The sequence below is a fragment of the Eubalaena glacialis genome, chromosome 3 (assembly GCF_028564815.1).
Source record: "Eubalaena glacialis isolate mEubGla1 chromosome 3, mEubGla1.1.hap2.+ XY, whole genome shotgun sequence".
Classification (NCBI taxonomy): Eukaryota; Metazoa; Chordata; class Mammalia; order Artiodactyla; family Balaenidae; genus Eubalaena; species Eubalaena glacialis.
In genome coordinates this window covers 56,957,011-56,979,663 of record NC_083718.1, presented here as the reverse complement: position 1 = coordinate 56,979,663, position 22,653 = coordinate 56,957,011, and the positions used below count along the sequence as shown (strand labels likewise).

Genomic DNA, 22,653 nt, shown 5'->3' with positions numbered 1-22,653 from the left:
TCCTGGTCCTCTGCTGTGCGGACCCAGCTTTCTGTGCAGACTTGAATAAAGGAGTAGCAGCGGCAAAACCAGCTCTCACCAAAGCCCCGCTCCATTGGCTGGGGTCCCGCTGCTGCCTCCTGTACCCCTTCCTGTCCGGTCAAGGCGAGACACTGGCTTCTGAGGCATTTCACCCACCGCCTGGCATTGACCCCAGGCGGGTCTCAGAGTTTTCTGCCAGCCTTTGCTCTGGAACTGAGGGGGGTGTGTTCCAGAGTCAATATACTGTCTTTCCATCTTTCTGCAGAAAGATGCAGAGAGGGGCGTGAGGTCACCTGTGCTTGCAGCCCTGCCACAGGCTCACTCCCAGGCACTGGCGGGGAGAAGCCTTGTGCTGCAGATCCGTGGTCCCAAAGGGCACCCCGGCTGCAGGGTTAGGATGCACTGTGCCCTCCTCCCACTGCAACGCACTGCAGGCATATCTGTGCCACGGAGGCAGGGGCCAGGGAGAGCTGCGCGCCCCGGCAGTATGGAAAGCAGAGCTGAGGGGGCGAGGGGTTAAAATCCTGTGCTCTGGAGTCCGACAGCCTGAATTCAAATGGTGGTTCAGGTAGGTAAGAAATGAGCTGTTGTTAGAATTCAGCGATATGTAAAGTGCTTAGAGCAGCGTCTGGCACACAGTAAGCACTCAATAAACAAGCTCTGTCATTCTAACCATTTAGAAAAAATTCAATAGGGCTCAATGACAGGCCTTATAGATTCTGCATCTCCTTCCTGACCTTTCTCTTGTGTTTCCAAATGAGGAGCCCTGGTCAAAGGCAGGGTGGCTGAAAGTGTGTGTTCAGGCCTCTGAGGTGTGTGAGGACAATTAAGGCCATTGCTGGTCCACAGGGCCTTGCAGAGCTCTTTCTGAGAGGCTGGACTTCCCGCTGGCCAGGCCCCCACTTGTGCCAGTGCCAATGCTCGGGGAGCAGGGCAGAAGCAGTGGCCTTGCCCTTACCTGTGGTCAGGGGAGCTCACCTACACAGAACCTCTGCTGCTCCTGGCAACTAGATGGGGGGTGAAAATGGTGGAATCCTCATCTAGAGAAATGATTTGCAAAACTAGCAACATAACTAAGCAAATTTGGCAAAGGACGGAAGTGTTTTGTGATGGGTAATAACTTGAGTTCACTAAAACACTGACATGGAGGTCTTGACCCGTCCTGACCAGAGCGGACATCAGCCAGGACGGATCTGTGCAAGGTAAGCGGCGCAGACACCACAGAGAATCCGGGCATGCCATGTGCACTACTGGTCTGCAGAAGTTCACCCTGGAGGTACAGGAGTTTTTTTAAAAGAAGAAACTACATTTTTTTTTTCTAGAACATGGACTGCTAACCAGACTCCCAGGTAGACTGCTCTGCAGGTGCATTAGACAGGTAGTATTTTATTGCCTCTTAAAGATATATTGTTCAGAGGAGAGGGCAGAGTTCTTCCAGAGGGAGATTTAATTCCCTTAAAATGGGGGAGGACCTAAAAATCCAGGAGGCCGACGGGGGCCCATAATGGAGGCTAAGGTCACCTTTGCAGTGTGAAGATGGCAATCGGAAGGCCGGGGAGTGGGGGGAAACCATGAGACCTACACAGGGGCCACCTTCCCAGTTTTCTTGCTGTTGTTGTCTGTGAGCAGAGCTTAGGCTCTTAGTGTGAGAGCTTCCCTAGGACATCTGAGGCTGGGGTCTGAGGCCACTCTACAACTTTCTGGCCTCATCTCTGTCCGCAGGTGCAAGGGACGTAGGAACTCAGTGAGCACAGGGTGCACCAACCTGATGACCCTTTCATGAGAAGCATGGCAGAACCCGAGCATTTTGATGAACCTCTTGGACAAAAAAATGAACAAAACAAATTAACCGCAAAACAAGCCCCAAAGTAATTCCCTAAGAAGAAATTTAGGAAGCCCTGGCTAGCAGGCTTACTGACCACACAGATGGAGAACATGATACCCGAGAAGTTCTGCAGGAAGCAAGGATCACCTTCTCCCTGGTTTAGATGTTGCCTGTGGAGGTTTGAACGTTCCCTTAAAAATATTAAAAATCCACACACCAACCCAGACATTTCCCCTCCTTTTCTCCTGCTTCCTTTTGGCAGCTGCTCTCTGGCGTCATGGCGCTAGATGTCTTTGCTGGCCCCATAATCGTTGTAAGGGATGCTCAGGGTCTGCTCCTCACACGTCTTCCTAAGGTCCCGGCTAAGCTCTGACCAGTCAAGTCCGTAGGGCTTGATCTCGCTGTAGCGGCAGCCCAGGTACTTGAGGGGGCTGCGTCGCAAGCTTATCTTGGGTTCCTGAAGGAGTCCATTGCACCAGCTGCTGAGATCCCCAAGCTGAGAAAGGATGAGGCCAGCTTTCCTATGGATCAAGCATGGAGGATGCTCAGGTTAGAAAGAAGAGAAGGCAGGAAAGGTAAACAGTGTGAGACTTTAAACTTCAAGAGGGAAGAGCCCCGTTTATTTTGCTTACTGTTCCATGGTTGGCACTTAGAAGAGGGGGGAACCTCCATAAATACTTGTCAAGAAAATGAATGAATGAATGGAAGAATGACTGAATGAATGAAATAATTAATTAATAAGGATGGAGGAGCAAAGTAGGGCACCAAAATGGAAATAAAGAAACAAAATGCAATAAGGACAAATAAAGAAGAGAAAATGACATACTTTAGTGGGAATTTATGCTCTTTTAAAATCATAGAGCTGACAAATCAGATCAATTTACTTTAAAGCCAGTAATTTATCACCATTAAATGACAAATAATGTGTTTGACTGGGTATTTCCCTTTTCAAGGGTATTTCTGAACTGAGTAGAAGCAGCCAATATATTGCACTTTGGGGGATATCAAGTGTAACTAATTATGCCTGTATGAAGGTAATTATAGTGTAATAAGGGCACGAACAATAATGCCCTCAGTGCATATTGACATAGGGTCATTCTTTGGGAAAATGCAGACTCTCAGTGGCACGCATCACCTAATTAACCCCCAGGTGAGCTCCTGCTCTGTTCTGCAATCTCCCTCGGAAAGTCAGGAGGCCAGTGCCATTGAGACCCCTGAGACCCCATCCAAAGAGTGGGAAGAAGAGGAGGTGATAAGAGGGCACCTGAGCTGTTGCAGATCCCTGAGAGAATGGGAAGAGGAGGGCAAGGTCTCCACAAGTTCACACACACTGGAAAGGAGTGATCCTACTGGGCCAAGGATAGTGTGAGACCCCCTTCGCATAGCTTGGGGAAGCGGGCTATCGCCAGGATCTAGCTTACCAGTGTACGGCTTCTTCTTGGCATCTACTTCTGGTGTTAGAGGTGGGACTGCCTGATAGCCAGTTCTCGGCCCGCACTGGCTTTGACTCTGAACACTTAGGATAAGTGAAGGAACGGGGATCCCCTCATTTAGCTGTGTTCTTTCCCTTCTTCAAAAAACCATGGGTGACCAGAGACCCATGAAAGAATAGTCTCTTATTCCAAGCCCATGGTGAGGCTCTAAAATCTGTTCTGGAAAGTTCAATGAACAGGACCCCTTGCAGTATTTATCAACTGCTAGGCTAACTTCACACGTGAGGAAGCATCTCTTTTTTAATTCAATCAACAATTCTTTCCAGAAACTGGAAGTTTCTTCACCAAGTTTAGAATGAGCTCTCAAGAACAAGAAGCACATTCATTTCATGCCTCTTCTTCCGTCCTGGCTACGAGCAACGCAAGGGGTGAGCTCACCGCATTCCTAGGAGAGCAAGCGAGAGACGGGCGGGGATGACGGACGTTGGAAGCAAAGTGTTGAGCTGCGGCAGCAAAGTCAAGGGACCAAGAGAGTGTGAGGTCATTGGAGGCCAGTCAAGTTTTCTCCCACTGCAATGGTGGGTCAGAGAAAATCAAACAAACACTCTGCCGACTAAGTCACATCTTATGCAGATTGCCTCTCCTCTGCCCATCAGCCTCTGCCGTTTGGCCAAGCAGGCTTTCCAAAAGTCGTCATCAACAGGGACTTTGGTGGCCTTCCTCTTAATCTATCCTGCTGCATGTCATTAGCTGTTGACACATTCTTGGGATGTGGACAAAGGGGGAGAGAAGAAAGAGTAATGGGCAGCATCTGCCTCATCTTGAAGAAATGGATAAAGGAACACATCCTAGCCATCCTTTCAAACAAATGGATTTAATTAGCCCATGGAGTTTTTTGTGGCTATTTTCATTGCTCACTTTTTAAAAAAGATAATAATTAATTTGGGTATGTCCTTGACCATCTCAGAGCCTTCTTCTTTCTTAAGAGCAATGCGACCAATGTTGTCCTCAAAGTATTTCAACTCTCATGGAGGCGTCCATGAATTTTAATGGAATTGGATTTAACTGAAGCAAGGGAATACTTTCTGCTTGCTTGCAGGGCGTATGTACCCTCTGACCCTTTTCTATTTATTCTCACAACTAACTCCAAAGTGGGTTGAAGTATCTCAAGGCAGGAGACTTCTTGTTTCCTGTGGTTCTACCCCAGATCCATGACACTGAAAAGCAAAACTTGATTTTCCACAAGCTAACGAAACTACAATTTTTCCCCCTAATATATAGCCTTAAAAAACCAGTATTGCACATGAAAGAGTCTCCTGGGAAGACTCTTGAGAGCCTTCTCTTTTTGAGAAGACAGTGTCAAGTCAGCAGCAGGCCTTACTTTACAATGAGATCCACATTTTTTCCCCCCTGCTCACTGTCTTCATTAACCAATTTTCCTTCTGACTCTTGAGTTACAAGAGAGAAATTTTAAAAGCAGTCCAAATTCCCTTGGAAATCAAGATGATGTATGCAATGTTAGTGCTATTCAAATTGTGACATTTATTCTCCCTGACAAAGAACTGCATATATGTACTCAATAAATGTCAGAAGGAGGGAGGAAGGGAGCAGGAAAGGGAAGGGGGAGGAGGGAGCATGAAGGGAATTGGGGAGAGAGCTGGAGAGAGGGGATGGTATTAGGTATGAGTAATAATAAGGGCAGGAGTAATGGTAAGGTATGGAGCAGGGAGGCTATTTCTTAATATATATCTACCTTCTAACCCAGAGTTTGCTTTTTACCAAAATTGAGACAGAACAAATTAAATGCCCCTTATATATTTCCCTCTGTGTCCTGTCCATAGCCATGGCATCTGTTTGCTCAAGAATAACCAACCTTTATAAACTTTGGGAAATAATTTATGGAATGCAGAAAGATTCTTCCTGACCTTACACATAAAATCATTTTATTTTAGGAAGGTAATCCTAAATTTTCTCCTTTCTTCAAAAGTAAGAAAATAGGCAGCAGGGCGGGGGATGTCCTGTACAATGGTCTTCTAGGAAAGTTTATAAATTCAGGTCATAAGAGGCATCCTGAGACTTAAGTCTCCTTTTCAATTGATCAGATGTCAGACAAATGGGATGACTTTTGGGTGATACTTCTATTGATCCTTTTTGGCAGGAGAGCAAGAATTCTGAGTGCCAGAGGATCCTACTGTATTGATTTTCTTCATTTATTTTCTTCCTCTCTTTCTTTCTCTTCTTTCCTTCCTTCTTTCCCTCCCTCCCTCCCTCCCTTCCTTCCTTCCCCTATTTTTTTTTTCTTTATGAACTCCTAAATAGTTTGGGGACATATAAGTTTGGGGACATTCCATGTGAAAAGCCTCTTCACTGTGTTTATCTGAAAATCTTAGTATTTCCAGAGAAATCTTCTCTTCTCAGAGCAGCAATACACAGCCATGTTGAATGGAACAAACGAAAGGTGTTATCTCTACGCATTCTTCCCATTCCTCTCTTTCCAAGAACTCTATCTGGGTTATATAACCTAAAAGCAGGGGTACTGGGTATTAGGAAGTTGTAGCCTCGAGGCCAGGGCAAGTTGGCAAACACTACATTATCCTAACTTTGGCCAAGTTAGATGTCAAGATGGGTCATTGGCTACCCCCATTCTGCTTTTCAAGAGAATGTAGAACTTAGCTCGAAATACGTCTGTATAGTGCATATAACATACGTAAAGTTCATATGCAGTAAATATTTTGGGATAACCTCTTCAATAATATTCCTAATTTTCTTTCAAAAGACTAAGCTTTTGGCTCCTACAGTTTAGCCTTTGGAATGCTGTGTCCGCATGATAAAGAGGGAGTAAAACAGCTCAAAGGCAAAGGTTTTTTCAGAGTTCAGGAAATGCATTCATGGCTTGACTTAAATACAGCGTAAATACAGCTTATCCATAACTAATCAGTATGAACTGAGCTGTCTAAAAGCACAGGACTTACAGCAGCTAAGCTCACCCAGGATATCTGCAAATTCATGAATGCAGTATTATAGTGGAAGAGGTACAAAATTTCAAAAAGCTGAGGTTCTTTAAAAGAGATAATGAAGTTTATTGATTACCTGGGGCCTAATTCATCCTCACACCGCCAGGTGAATTCTCCAAAACTCTCATAATGCTGGTTATAGTGGTAGAGGACTCGATGGAGGGTGGGGGAACCCAGATCCAGAAGGGTGTTGTAGGCGGTCTGCTGCTCCTTCCCACTGGTATAGCCATTGAAGAGATTGTAGATCTTGTCTGCTATTTCTGAGGATGGGAGAAAAGGCCAATAAATAAGATTTTATATATATATATATATATATATATATATATATATATATATATATACACACACACACACACACACACACATACATATATATATATATACACACACACATACATATATATATATATACACATATACATAAATGATTATAAATACAGGCACATAGGTGTGTATATGCATGTATATGTGTGTGTGTGTGTGTGTGTGTGTGTGTGTGATATTACTCAAAGAATACTGAACCTACTGCCCTGTCAGGTTTCAGTTTTCTCTTCTATAAAATGAAAGGCTTCAAATAGAATCTCTCTAAGGTCAATTTCGGTGATAATATTCTTTGTCTTCACCCATGTTTCCTAATAATACAGAGCCTGAGGCAAGAACTCATAGATTGAAACTTTATTGGCAAATGCAATCCCAGAGAAGCAGAAGGGAGGATAGAGAGAAATGAGGCAGGAAAGGAGGCAGAGTGAAGATAAGAAATTGCTCTAAGGAGCTGATGGCCATGTCTTGCAGGAGAGGATGTATGAAGCTATTGGATCCTCACTGGTCCATCTGGGGGAGAATAGAAGAAGACTTTATATCCAGCTCCCATTCAGGATTGGTCCATGGGGACTTTTCACATTTGCCCCCATGAGGCATTAACTCCCCTGCACCTCTAGGCTGCATGCCCCACAAAGTGGGTCCTGCAAAAGCAATGGGGAAGCCCTGGGCAGCGGGGAGCAGCCTTCGGCTCAGGGATGAAGTCAGGAACTGTCAGGTCACGCCTCCAGCAACGTGAAGAACCTGGAGTAGCCACAGTGCCAAAAGCAACCTGGTCCCGTGACTGCAGGAAGGCAGGTCTTTTTGCTAGGGCCACCCAGACAGGTAGTAAGGCAAGCTTGCAGATCTGTGCTGACATGTACGTTGAATCCAGTGCATTCTGCGGTTCCAAATGAGTGATCTTTTGGCTTAATTTATACCTCATATTTCTGCCTCCGAGGTATACATTGCTAAGATTGAACTTGGTGATGTGGCAAAGTGGCAATGAATTTGTGTAGCCATGGCATTTTTTCCTGTGGAGCTCAAAGCACTTTATCATTAAATATTTTCTCATTAAACCTGTCAGAAAGGAGATTTGTTGACATTTTCTTCCTAAACAGCTGGGAACTGAGATCTGGAGAGCTTTGTCTCAGATCCAGTGTTAAATCTGGGGATGAAGAGACTAAGTCTACAGGCTTCTAAGCCAGACTTTGCCCACTTGACCCCCTGTTAGCCTAAAGGCCCTGATCCCTTGTCACCACTCCAAGTGAATTCAAGGCTGCTGGTGACGACTGAGTCATCATTTTAAGAGTTTCCTGGGTTGGAATGAATAAAATTTCTACCTCTACTCTGCCCAAGCATTGCAATTATTTCCATTTTTGTCTATCTTGCCCATTGCCTATGAAAACAGGAGCCAGACCTTACTTCCTCAGTGTCCTGAGTGGCAAGAACAAGGCCAGACAAAATAATAGATCAAAAAATGTTAGCTAAATGAATGAAATTTATGACCTTGGCAGTCATTTGAATCCACTTTGGTGGAGGGTTTCTGGTGATATATCTCCAGACCCGGGTTGTACCAACCCTTTAGCAATTAAACCCTTGTAACCAGCATCTTTAAGCTACAATAAAAATAATTTCAAAAAATAATAATAATAATAATAATTTCAGCTGAGAAATCCATTCAGATTTTCAGGACTTTAAAATTCTCAGGTTGTTAAAATAAGATCAAGAGATAAAGTAGACAGTGATTTAGACTATAAAGATCTCTGGTATTTATTATATAGAATATAAAGAATATAAATAAAAATTATATAGAATATAAAGAGCTCTGGTATTTATGTATTAACAGCCTATTGATTGCCAAGAACTTTACATGTGTGAATTCTAATCCTCATACCACGACTGCACAATGAATATGAATGTCTTTGTGCTACAAATGAGGCCAGGTTACCTGCCCAAGGTCATATAGCCAGTGTGGGCTGGAGTCAAGCTTTAAAACTCTATCTTCCATTGCTCTTTTGCATCTATGCTCAGGGGATGGTAGTGTTTAACCAATTTAAGATACAGGAGGCAGGGTCTTGGGGGATGCTTTCTGGGGTGACTATTTCTGGTAGAGGACATTGCCCTGGCTGGCCCATAAATTCCAAGTAAGAGAGAGTCCTAGTAGATATGCAAGGAGTCTGTCATTTCTGGAGTAGAAATGGAAAGAAGCAGAAGGACTATTCTAAGAGCTGTGCTTGTTCACTGGGAGGCAGGGAGTACTTACTTAGAGAAGAATGACCAGCAGTGCAGAAACGCAGGTGAACAGACCAGAGCCCAGACAGGGAGGTTCGGGGTTCCTTCTCCCATCCTTTTACTGCTGTCAATCTGTTCTTATTTCCGGTGATGGGACATAGCACCCCAGGCCTAAGGCCCTGGTTGTGACAGTCGGCTGAGCAACAGTGATGACTGAGAAGGTGTTTTCTGGCATATTTACTATTCTCCTAACACAACAGTAATATCCAGCTACAGTAGGCTAATGCTTCCCGTTAGCAGAAGCATTTGTGCCTGAGACCAGGTGGGATAGTCCCAGTTTCTACCATAAATCTCCTAAAACCAAGATAATCTAACGCCAGGGTGTGCTTAAAAGCCTTCATCGGTAAATAGGATATTATATTCAGAAAGATCTACACGCTAGGCTCCTAGAGACCAAGTATTTCTGGCCCCTCCTATCTCCACTGAGGGAATTTATGGATATTATTTCATTAGCCTTCATAGCGTCTCAAGAATTCACTAACTCAAAGAAAGTTAAAGACTATAAGATATTTTTGGTTATCATTTAACCCAGTTTTCAGCTTCACAGAAGTTTCGAGTTTTCCAAAATAGGTATCTGTCTTCCCTCTCTTTGACATGCATGGTGTTCAGGAATAGTTAAAATGCAGGTGAAGAGATGGCAGTGTGTCTACATACACAGCTTCATCACCAAAAAAAAAAAAAAAAAAGAGAAGGGTGCCAAGATCTCTCGGGCATCAGAATAAATGAACAGGGCTGGGACTGAAGGCTTCAGACCCAAAGGTATGGTTAAGAATAGGCACCATGACATCAAATGGAGTTGGGCTCCACTACTGTAGCTGTGTGGCCTTGGACATGTTACTTAACCTCTCTGGGTTTTAGTTTCCTTGTCTGTTCAGTGATGGTTAATAACACATATCTTCCAAGATTATTGTGAGGCTAAGAGTGTTATCGAATGTAAAGCATTTCTTTAGCACGATGTCTGGACAAAGCAAGTACACTTTTATTCATTAATTCATTCCATAAATATTTTTACTGAGTGCTTACCACGTGCTTGACATTCTTCTAGGTACTTGGCTACACCAGGGAGAAACTTTGACAAAAGTCCTCATCCTATGACACTTACAGTCTGGTGGTAGGACACATTCAGTTAAGCAATAAACATAATAAATAAGTAAAATACAGTGTGTTAGAAAGTGGGAAAAAGTAAAACAGGAGAAGGAAGATTGGGAGTGCTGGATGGGGCATTGCAATTTTAAATAGAGGGGTATCACTGAAAAGATGACATTCAAGCCATGGCTTGGAGGAGGGGAGAGAATGATCTGTGAGGATATCTGGGGCACAGCATAGGAGAGAGAGGAAATGCCAGCACGGAGGCTCCCCAGCTATGGTGGGCAGCAGATCTGAAAGCAGCAATAAGCCATGGTGTTTGGAAGTGAGTGAGGGGGAGAGTTGGGCAATAGCAGATATTATTTTTTTAAATTGCTGTTACTGGTTCTCTACTAGATCATGCTTTTCCCAATGCCATGAGACAGAGAGAGACTGAAACACAAGAGTCCAAGGGTGGGGAAATAGTCTTATTTAAATGAGAGGAGTGACTCTAGGGGCAGAAGGGAGCTTCCTTATCCCCCAGCAGTGGTTGCTCTTTTTCCTATGAAATAAGAATCCAGGGAAGCACCTATACCTTCTGCCAATGGCTTCCTTGGCTGCTGTAACAAAAGTCTCCTGAATGGAGGTCCTAAGTCATCATTTGCATTATTTTGGGGGGAGCTACCTGAAACCCCAGTCTGTCCCCACACTGAAGTAACTGACCATAGAATTCCGCATGAAAGCTTGAGGACAATGAATCCCAACTGGCTTCATATTTTTGTCATTCTAAGCACTGTCCAAATTGCAAAGCCCCTTTCCCTCATCCTCCAAGTCTGTCTGTCCTCTCCCCTACCCTTCTCTCCCTATGCTGCTCTGTGCTTCCTTCACACCAATGATTCTCAAACTTGAGAATTAAACTTGATTCACAACCTGGAAGGCTTGTGAAAGCACAGATTTCTGGTTCCCACTGGAGCTCCTGATCCAGTAGGTCTCAGTTGGAACCTGAGTATTGGCATATCTAACAAGTTCCAAGATGACGCTGATGCTGTTGGTCTAGACCACACTTTGAGCACCACTGTTCTGTACTCATTCATTCTCTCAAAACTTTCTTACTTCCTCTGGAACCAACACTGTTACGTGGCAACCAACTCTCCCTTCACCCTTGACCTTGGCACACACTCTTCCTTCCCTCCATATCCCTGTGTTGGCTGAAACCTGCATGACACCTTCTCCAGTATTGAGGGATCCTTCTCATACCCCAGAAAAGAGCCATCTCCCCGAAAACAATTATTTCTCTCAATATATGTAAAAGTCCCTTCACTTTAAAAACTTACCTGTCTCTTTCTATTTCCCACCACTCACTTCCTAACTATGCTTCTCCAGACATGGCAGAATCTAGCATCTGGTTATCTTCTCCACCTCATTTCTTATCACCATTTTGGGTGACTTCACTGCCAAAATGAAAGGCCTGCTTAAGTCTAGAGACTCCCCCATCATCAAAGCCAATCATTGGGCTGAGAACTTCTCCATCTCTGAAATAATAAATCCAAATATCACGTATGTACGGTGAACACAACCTCTTTTCATGGTTCCTATACTTCTTATTGCTACCAAATCTGTTCTTCAATGACAGAAACCCCAAGTCCTTTGACATCTTCGTTCACTCCAGGCATCAGTCCTGTATTTACATCCTTGTCTACCTAACCTGATCTACGCGGCCCATTGCTAGTGTCCTCAACTAGCTTGCTCCATCTTCTGCCTTTCCTTTACCTTCACATAGGCTGCCAGGGTCTGCCAGGGAAAAATCACAAGCAGTTGAACTAGGTGGTCTTGCTTGTATTCCCTGAGCACTTTGGACACACCTCTATACATCACTTTTCACAATATAGGATAAGGCTAGAATAACTCTTCTTTCTCTCATGCTCCACATCCAATCCATTTAGCAAATCCTTTTGGTTCTACCATCAAAATAATTTAGAATTGGACCAATTCTCATCACCTATATCCTGATCATTCTAGTTTAAAACAATATCATCTTTCCTCTGTATTGCCATAGCCTTCTAATCGGTCTTCCCACTTCCACCTTGGACCCAATATTTGGAGTCCATGCTCAACAAAGCAGACAGAACGATCCTGTAACATTAAGTCTGATTATGTCATTCTTCTGCCCAAAGTTTTCCAGGGCTTCCCATCCCAGTCCCTAGCAGAATCCCATTGCCTACTCTGATGACCAAGCACTACAGGATCTGCCCCACACCCTCTCAGAGTTCCCCTCCTGCTCCTTTCCTTCTCATCATCTTTCTCACCAGAGGAGCCTCCTTTCTCTTCTTCAAACACGCCAAGGATGTCTGCACTGCGGCTCCTCTACTGGAATGAACCACCTCCAGATATCTGTGAGTTTTCCTCCTTCTCCTTCTTCCCAGCCCACTCTAGTTGAAATTCTACCCCCTGCACTTCCTAAACCATTTCCCTGCTTATATGTCTCCATAACGTATGTCACTATCTGAAATATTATTTATTTTGCTACTTTTTTCCTTTCTCACCCCTGCTTAAATATAATCTCCATGAGGCAGGGGAATTTTGTCCCCAATGCCTAGACCAGGTATTTAGTAAGGGCTTAAAATAAGTTGTCTGATTTGATAAATTCATGAAATCTGATTATAAAGTTCTTGAAAATAGATTCTGAGCCTAGTTCTTTTTGTTTCTTCAGCATCTAACACCAGGCTGTGGTATTAATTAATAAATGACTGTGGAAGAAGCAAATGAAGAAATGGATAGGATTTATGTTTGGCATCAGGAAAGGAGGATGGATGTTGGAGGAAAGATGGATGAGAACTAGCCTACACTTAGTGAAGCCACATGAAGAACCCTTGAAGGTCATGCCCCAACCTAGAGACTAGGTTGACCTTATTACTGACTCTAGCCTTTTCTGCTGGGAAAAGGGTGTTTTCAGTAAAACATGTGTAGAAACTTCCTTGCTCAGTGACTTTACTGTCATGAGGCAGTAAAATTCTTCATAGAAAGTATCTAGTTTAGGAAAATGATCGTATAAGAAATAGGGTCTGGACTGACATGTACACACTGATGTGTATAAAATTGATGACTAATAAGAACCTGTTGTATAAAAAAATAAATAAAATAAGATTAAAAAAAAAAGAAATAGGGTCTGGCTTCCTGCTAGATAATTAGGAGCTGAGGTCATGCTCTGGGTCACTTAAAAGGTAATTCCCATTTGTCACTAGTTGTAAACTCAACCCAGGTGAGCTATATTTATGATTGCCACGTGGGTTTGAAGGAGGCAAAGCATATGTTTTTTGGTATAACAGCCAGGCCTGTATTAATTTGCAAGGATGTCCTCAATTAGTCTAACTCATTAATCTCCACATCTGCCCGGTACAGGACTCCTTTCTGGCTGAAGGATAACGGGACCTGGGAATGTTATTTCATTCTCTCAGCTTTAAATTGCTTCTCGTGCTCCCAGCTGGTCTGCTGGGATTTCAGAAAGTCTTCTTTTTCAGGGAGCACAAATGGTCAGAAGCACATCTTGATATGCTTTGGGGACTAGAATTAACACAAGGAAGCCTCATAGAGAAATAGTATAGTGGTCTCTCCTGGGCAGATTATTCTTTGTTGGCCACTCTTTATTCCAGAGTTGCTTCTATCCATCTATTCCTGCAGGTGGCATTGTGTGGCATCTCTCCTACGTGCTAATCACCCCACTGATGTCCAACCAGCCTGCTGCCTATTCAGCAAACAAGTCCAAGGTGCCTACCACTGCTGGCAAGGACATCAGCAAATTCTCCAAAACGGAAATAGCTGGGACACCTTCTCATCACCTGTTCTTACTCTGGCTTGGAGTAAGAAATCAACAGATGATGAAATAAGTGTAACTTGGGTCCTTCCCAGTCTCTCATCTAGGTGTTTTCAACCCCAGATGCTGCTTTCATCATCAAGGGATTTCAGAGACCTTCAAAAGTCATTCAGTCCATACCCTACAAACCAGGCAACACTCACTCCAGAGAGAAGCACATTTGTCTTATACTTAAAGGTCTCCATTCTACTATAACATCTCAGTGGACACCAATAATCCTGAAAAGGAGAATTATTTTTCTATATAACTTAACATTATTTTTTAATGTATTGATATGTCTTTTCTTCATCAGTATTGAGAGACAAAGAAAGGTTTTCAGTCTTTTACATAATAATCCTCTAAAAATCTAATTTAACATTGCAAGCAAAATAAGGATTGATGTCAAATAATGAGTCTGAGCGCAGGCCCTGTAAGATGCTAGCTTTGTGACCCTGGTCAGCTTACTTACTCTGCTCTGAATCTCAATGTCTACATCTATAAAATGGGGGCAATATTCTATTTATTCAGTAAATATTATTTATTAAGTTTAGTTAGGTCCCATTTGTTTATTTTTGTTTTTATTTTCTTTACGAGGTAGGTCAAAAAAGATCTTGCTGTGGTTTATGTCAGAGTGTTTTTCCTATGTTTTCCTCTAAGAGTTTTATCGGGTCTGGTCTTACATTTAGGTCTTTAATCCATTTTGAGTTTATTCTTGTGTGTGGTGTTAGGTAGTGTTCTAATGTCATTCTTTTACATGTAGCTGTCCAGTTTTCCCAGCACCACTTATTGAAGAGGTTGCCTTTTCTCCATTGTATATTTTTGCCTCTTTTGTCATAGATTAGGTGGCCATAGGTGCGTGGGTTTATCTCTGGGCTTTCTATTCTGTTCCTTTGATCTATATTTCTGTTTTTGTGCCAGTATCATACTGTCTTGATAACTGAGCTTTGTAGTATAGTTTGAAGTCAGGGAACCTGATTCCGCCAGCTCTGTTTTTCTTTCTCAAGATTGCTTTGTCTGTCTGGGATCTTTTGTGTTTCCATGCAAATTGTAAAAGGAAACCATAAACTAGACAAAAAAACAACCTCAGAGTGAGAGAAAATATTTGTAAATGAAGCAATGGACAAAGGATTAATCTCCAAAATATACAAACAGCTCGTGGAGCTCAATATAAAAAAAACAACCCAATAAAAATATGCGCAGAAGACCTAAACAGACCTCTCTCCAAAGAAGACATACAGATGGCCAAGAGGCACATAAAAAGATGCTCACCATCACTAATTATTAGAGAAATGCAAATCAAAACTACAATGAGGTATCACCTCACACAGGTCAGAATGGCCATCATCAAAAAATCTACAAACAATAAATGCTGGAGAGGGTGTGGAGAAAAGGGAACCCTCATACACTGTTGATGGGAATGTAAATTGATACAGCCACTATGGAAAACAGTATGGAGGTTCCTTAAAAAACTAAAAATAGAACTACCATATGACCCAGCAATAACACTACTGGGCACATACCCTGAGAAAACCATAATTCAAAAGGACACATGTATCCCAATGTCCACTGCAGCACTATTTACAATAGCCAGGACATGGAAACAACATAATTTCCAACGACAGATGAATGGATAAAGAAGATGTGGTACATATATATACAATGGAATATTACTTAGCCATAAAAAGGAATGAAGTAGGGTCATTTGTAGAGATGTAGATGGACCTAGAGTCTGTCATACAGAGTGAAGTTAAGTCAGAAAGAGAAAAAAAAATATCATATAGTAAAGCATATATGTGGAATCTAGAAAAATGGTACAGGTGAACCTATTTGCAGGGCAGGAATAGAGACACAGACACAGAGAATGGACATGTGGACATGGTGGGGAAGGGGAGGGTGGGACAAATTGGGAGATTAAGATTGACATACATACACTACCATGTGTGAAATAGATAGATAGTGGGAACCTGCTATAATGCACAGGAAGCTCAGCTTGGTGCTCTGCGATGACCTAGATGGGTGGGATTAGGGGGGTGGGAGGTCCAAGAGGGAGGGGATATATGTATACATATAGCTGATTCACTTTGCTGTACAGCAGAAACTAACACAACATTGTAAAGCAATTATCCTCCAATAAAAATAAAGAAATACATAAATACATAAATAAATAAATATTTATTGAGTTCCTACTCGAGAACAAACTCTATGCGTGGTTAATGATCTTAACAGAGACATTGACTGATGCTGGGAGTTTAGGTTGGGAAAGTTTCAATAAGAGAAAAATTGTATCTAAGCTGATGTGCTAGTAGCCTGAAAATCATCTTGTTCATGGCTCCTGACTCCAGTTGTATCAGGTTGACCATGAGGGACACAATCCCACAATGTATACTCCTTAATATTTACTGAATACTTACTACTGGACAGGCACTTAAAAAACACTTTACATAAATTCACTAATTTAACTCTCACTAGAAACTTATTATCTAGGGTACCATTATCCCCCACCCCATTTTACAGAGTAGTAAACTGAGGCACAAGGTGAAGTAACCTGCTCAAGGTCAAGTAGTTAGATGGTAGAGCAGAAATTTGACCCTGGGTGGTCTGACTCCAGAGTCTAAGTTTCCTGGAACGAGTCAGTCACCATGCTCCTTTCTAAGTATTAGGGACATAATCATAGGCAAACAGAGACCAGAACTCTGCTCTCATGGAACTCACTGTCTAATGAGGTAAATAGATATTGAACAAGGCATTATAATAACGAACTGAGATAAATGTTCTGAAGGAAAGAAACATGGTACTATGAGGGCATCTAGCAGTGGCCCTGGACCCCTTCCGTACTGAGGAAGGACACTTGCTCTGAGATCTGCAGGCTGAGAGGAGTTAATCCGTGAAAGGGGTGGAACTGGAGAGTACTTGAGGTCGTAAGACTAACATGTGCAAAGGCTCCATGTTGGAAATGGAAATGGTGTGTTCGAGGAACTGAGAAAGGCAGTGAGGCTTCAGGAAATATAGAGATTGATGGGGAGTGTGGGCAAGAAGAGCCTGGTGAAGTGGGCAAGGGCCCCTCCATTTAAGTCCTAATATGCCTGTTACATATTTTGATCTTCATCACAAGAGGAATAGCAATCCATTAAAGAGTTGTAAGAAGAGGCGTTAATATGATCAGATTTCTGTGTTGAAAATAACAGTGCCTTTAACATGCTATGCATGTTAAATGAGGCAATAAATGAAAGTCCTTTCAGAAGGTGTAAAGTGCTACAGCATCAGTGATTTTAATTAAAGTAGGTCTAGGTCTCTCTACCCACTGTGACTTTGCATCACCCTTTGAACATTGTGGGATTGTGTCAACTCATAGCCAACTTCATACAGCTGGAGTCAGGAGCCACAGTTAAGGTGATTTGAGGGGTACCACATGCCAGCTTGGCAACAGCATTTCTCTTATTGAAACTTGCACAACCTAAACTTCTAGCATCAGTCACCATCTCTGTTAATGTGCGTATGCTATCGGTCCATTAGCAGTCCAACTGTTAATAGAAATTACTAGTTGCTCAGATCACTTTAACTGGTGCCAGAGCCCCACAGAAGTGGTGCCCAAGAGAGTTAAAGTCTGGTTGTGGAGGGGATGTAATAAGCCTTAGAGCAAGTGACGATATCAAGACCTCCAGGGAGCTTCATGAGGAGAAGAAGCAGTGAGAAGTGTGCTATTCGTGTAATGGATGTTGACTGAAAACAAACTCTTCCTAATTGACAGGGGTTCATTCTGGTGCACTGAAGAGGAACAATTCTTTACCAAAGAACTGGTCCATAACAACTCTAAAATATAGAATGAAGATTTTGACACATCTTTGGTAGGGAGGGAGTGATATAGCAATTAATTCTAAATCTGTAGCCTTCCTATGCTGTAATTCAAAATAATCTTTCAGATGTACCAAAAAATATGAAGAGAGTAAGTTATCCGATCAGCATCCCGAGGGCAGAGGTCACAGGTACTAAAGCACCTGGTACCATGTACCTAAGCACCTGGTGTATCGCCATGTGTGTCTGGGGCTTTCACCAGTATCTCTTACTGGCTCTCTGACTTACAGACTATGTGGAATAACGGGATGCAATGCAGATTTCCACCAGAGGCAGAGGTGGAGGAGTTCCTGGAAAGGAGATGCTCCTGTCCTGAGCCTTGAATTCTCCCCCTTCCCTGCTGAACTCCAGGTTGTTCTGTTTGACTCTCTCGCTCCCCCTTTCCCCATGGCGAGGGGAGGTCCCTGGAGCATCCCTCTGCAGACTCTGCTGGCCTCAGTGTCTCTTACCTTGGGCTTTGACATCATCCACCACAGGGCAAGGGGTCTTCACGATCACGTCACTTGGCCTGGAGCGTCGTCCTGTGTTGTCCACTCCCCACAGGGTGAACCTGGCAGGGAGGGGAGGGTAGCATTAACAGAGAGAATCTGCGGTCCAGCTGACAGCCAAGCCTTACCGGATGGGCGGGTTTGCCCCTGGCTGCTCTCGCCACCCTGCCGTGCACTTACTGCCATCACCAGGTCATAAAGTATGCAGTCTAGAGCCTCTTGCTGCTTCCTGGTAGGTCTTGGGCTGTCATTTGCTGTCTTGAGGATATTACCTCATGGCGAGCATCACGGCATAGAGCAGTGGTTCTCAAAGTGGGGTCCCCAGACCAGTAGCATCACCGGGGAAGTTGATAGTAATGAATATTCTCATGCCCCATGCCAGACCTACTGAATCAGAAACTCTAGGGGTGGGGACAAAAATCTGTGCTATGACAAGCCTTCCAGGTGATTCTGATGTCAGTTACATTCTGACAACCACCAAGCTGAGGGGAAGAGCATGTATCTGTGGAAACAGATGGTCTGAAGTGGGTCTGAAGCCTCCACTCCCTGCCACGTGGAGTTGTAGTTAACTCCTCTGAGCTTTATTTTCCCTATTCTGCGAAATGGAGCTGATAATAAAACTGCTTGTAGGTCATTGCGATGATGAAATGAGATAATAAAGTACGGGAAGACCTAGCGCAGTACCTGGAGCTCAATGACGTTGCATAAATTATATTAATTCTGTTCTGTCCATCTTGTGCCCAGTTGAGGCTTTTATGCCGAGCACTGAGGACAATTTTCCTCTTTAAGTCAGAAGTGAAAACGCCAGAGCTGGGGGGTCCTGACTTGTCTGTGACTAGGGGCTCTATTTCCTGCATGCAGCTCCTTCTGACCCACTTCGATGCTACCCGCCGTGGACCAAGAGTCCAGAGTGGAAACCTTATGCCACCCCTGGCAATGAGAAGATGTGGTTCTAAGAGCTCCCTCCACCCTTCAACACACACACACACACACGCACATACACACACACACATACATACATACACACATCAGGAAGAGGATGAAGACCCGGCCGTCAAAGGCTGAATGTAAAATTTCCCCCTTGGGTGATGGAATTGGATGGAGAGGAAAGAGCAACGCCAGGTTCTGCTACTTAGAGAGGAATTTGAAGATAACCATGAAGATGACCTCTGGTGTCGGTGCCCGGGACCTCTAACAACTAATCTAGTGAGTCTACAGCAAATCATTAATGCTGCCTTTCTTGTCTCTTTCTCTTTTGCTGTGTCGCCATGGGAGGTTGCATTTATTGGCAAGTCTGGATTTTCTTTCCTCTTGGCAGGGCTACAGGGAGGAAGAGAGGTGAAAAGAAGAAAGATGCCCCGAGACAGAGGGGCCAGGTACATGTTAAGGTAAATGAGCCTCAGACAGCTGAACCGATGAGGTAGAAAAGAAATGGAAATTGCCTAATGATTCTGCCAGGAAATATAAGTTTCTCTCAGCAGAGAAAAGACAGCCTTGCATCTAGGACTCCCTCCCCACAGAGAAGCCCAGGAAACAGTCAGTGTTAAGAACCTGTGTGTCCTGATGTGTTGTTTTCCCTCCCTCTGCCTTCTCCAGTCTCATGCTGGAATCACATCCCACTGGATGTGCTGGCCCAGCTGGGTGCAGACCTGCCCGTGTGCTCCCGCGGGACTGCCCAGCCTCCTTGCTGTCAGTCAGACAAGGACCAGGTGCTTGGCTTTCTCATCTTATCTGCACAAGGTGTCTCTGTCTGTTCTACTGTCCTCTGCTTCTTGTCTTGCTACTTAGTTCAGATCTACCACCTTACCTAGTACTAAACCCCTCTCCCACCCTGATCCGAAATCCAGGGACTGGCTTCTCCCCCGTCACCATCCCTCCCCTCCTAGGTCTGAGTGAGCCCTTTGCATCCAGCCTCACACACTGGGCTGCCTGGATCCCTAGCAATGGCAGCCCCTGGAATTTTTCATCATTCCCCACCCCCCATATACACACCTGATCAGCCTTTTGCTACTATTTGCTACTATTTCTAGAACTGTGACTGAGGCCACCAAACCTGAAGCCAGCATATCAGCTCTACCCTGTCTGGCACCTGTTCCATTTCCCAGTCGTACCCCACAACCCGGTCTCAGGCCAGGTCTCAACTCCCTCCTCTGCCCTTCTGCTCCAGACCACCTTGAGCTGTTTCTCAGAGATGGGCCCCGAGGTACCCAGGGCAGACTGCAGACCTGCACCTCATGATCAGGGGTTCCCAGATGGGTGAATTCCCCCTCACCCTCATGTGCCCTTCATGGAGCAGGAAGCTCTCTCACTGGAGATCCTGACGACAGGGCCCCTGACGTGTAGGAAGTCCATCTCCCTGCTCAGAGGTGGGTCGCTTGATCTTTGTTGCAGACTCTGCCCTGACCCCACTTCTGGCTGTACCTTCTCATCAGAGTCAGGAGATAGGAAGCCCTGTTTGATGCCCAGGCACTGGCAAAGTCACAGGGCTGCTAGTGTGAGCCAGGCCCTGGGCCCCGGTTCTCACCTCTGTGCTCTCTTCCTTCACCGGTCCCTCCCCAACTGTGTGTCTGAGCCCACACTCCTGAGCCCCCGCCCTGAGATCCAGACTGCCTGTTGTCCTGTCCTCTGTAAGATGGCCCTGCTTCATCTTTTCCCGTCCGCCTCCCAGGGCCCCGAGCATCACCCTGGGACTCCAGGTCAGGGCTGTCATCTTGCTACATGGGCTACATGATGCTGTCTGCCTGGATATTTACAGGCTTAGGGGTCACCTGCCCTAGACTGTCTACAGTGGGTTCCAGCCACCTTTTGCAGCACACCCTTATTTAACCTTGAACCTTTAACTTCTAGCGATTTCCCTGGACTGTGGTGAGAAATGTCCTAAGCTTCAGGTACCAAAGTGGCTGCCAGATGGACGCTCTCTCTCAGTGCCTGGGGTGGAGTTTATCCTCACCCCTTCCCGCTGTCCCACTCCTCCGAGTTTGCTTTGTGCTCCATCCTGCTGTGAGTTCCCACTAACTCTACTGGATCTTGGGCTGGGATGAAATTGTGTGTGCTGTAATTAATTCTCATTATTCTCATGGGGCAATTTGTAAAAAAATTTAGGGTCCTAAGCCCTTACCATTTTTAATAGCAAAGCCCTTACCTTTATTAGGAAACAAAAGTCATCCCACATCCTTCTAAGTAGAGAGGATGCCTGACCTAAAAACCCATCCTCAGCGGTCCCGGCTCCCTCGGTCCTGGAGGGACCCTGAGGAGTAGCCAGATTATTTTTACTATTGAAGCCAGCCTGGGGAACACTCTACACGTTCCATGTGGAAATGTCGTGTGCAGTTATTTCAGGAAGGTCCTCTGTTTATAGTCAGCAGCATCATTTCCACCACTGGACACTCGTAGGATAGTAAGAGGATTATAGCCGGAATTACTGGACAGAAGAGACAAGCCCTGCTCCCAATCCAGAGGGATAGTGTGTAAGTACATTCACTGTCTCGTCCAAAGCTCCTGGGCCCTTTCCACCTCTGCCTGGCTGCTGGGACTGTTCAGCCTGTTGTTAGAGCCTGTGTGACGACATGTATATCGTGTGTGTGCGTGCGTGTGTGTGTGAACCAACACAGCCCTGCTCTGACTCCAGGGCTGATGTTTTAAAGGACTGAAACTTGAAGTGCATGGAGCATCCTTGGGCCTCCTGCCAGGGGCTGACTGTCTCTGTCTGCGACTTTCACACTTGCCCCCTCCAGGTGTGGTGGTTTCTATGGATGACTCCAAATCCACTCCCTTTTTCTGAATTATCTGTTCGTTGTCTCATGCCCCCTAAGGCAGCGGCTCTGCTGTGAGCACACGCTGTGGTGGGGTGTGGTAGGCTACAAGGCCGGGGAGTCACCTCCCCACTCTGGCCTCGGTTTCCTCATCTGTAAAATGAAGATAGAGTACCAGACACACTTTAAGATCTCTTTTAACCAGGGATTCTTAACTGTTTTTGCACAGTGGACCCTTCTCAGAATAATGCTTTTCCAATGCATTAAAGTGCATAGGATGACAAAGTAAGCCATCTATACTGAAAGGCCATTCTGCCTCTGTGGACCCCAGGTGAAGAGCCAGCCCTATGCTTGCACGTGAGTTATAAGATCATGCTTGATCCTTCCAGTAGCCTGGACTGGCTGGGGAGTGAGACGCAGATAAGAGAATGCAAACCTTGATTCAATTCTTAACCACCTGCCACACCCAGACAACAAGCTGTGTGATTCTGAGGAAGTTACTCAGTGTTGCTGAACCTCAGTTTCCTCATCTATAAAATGGGAACAATAACCCTAATCTCACAGGGTCGGGGGTGGGGGTTCCCAGAAGCACCTACATGTAGTGAACCCTCCGTAAATGAAGGCTGCCTTCCTCCATATTACGGATAAGAAAACTTAGTTGCAGAAACGTTCAGTGTTCTGCTTAATCACTTAGTGGTTAGAAACAAAATCAGGTTTGGGGCCCATGTGTTCTCAACTCTTAACGCAGGGCTCCTGTCCTT

The 22,653-nt window shown here is 44.5% G+C and overlaps 1 protein-coding gene across 1 annotated transcript in view; it reads right to left on the bottom strand.

Annotated features, from left to right (window-relative positions):
- Positions 1-1,826: 1,826 nt before the first annotated feature.
- ASTN1 (astrotactin 1) overlaps positions 1,827-22,653 on the bottom strand; it is a 318,570-nt gene continuing 297,743 nt past the window's right edge. Inside the window, exons 21-23 of the mRNA XM_061183080.1 lie at positions 18,102-18,202; positions 6,370-6,553; positions 1,827-2,367 (exon numbers count right to left, since the gene is read on the bottom strand). Coding sequence (XP_061039063.1) covers positions 2,130-2,367; positions 6,370-6,553; positions 18,102-18,202 — 523 coding nt within the window. The 3' untranslated portion in view covers positions 1,827-2,129. The remainder of the gene's footprint in view (positions 2,368-6,369; positions 6,554-18,101; positions 18,203-22,653) is intronic.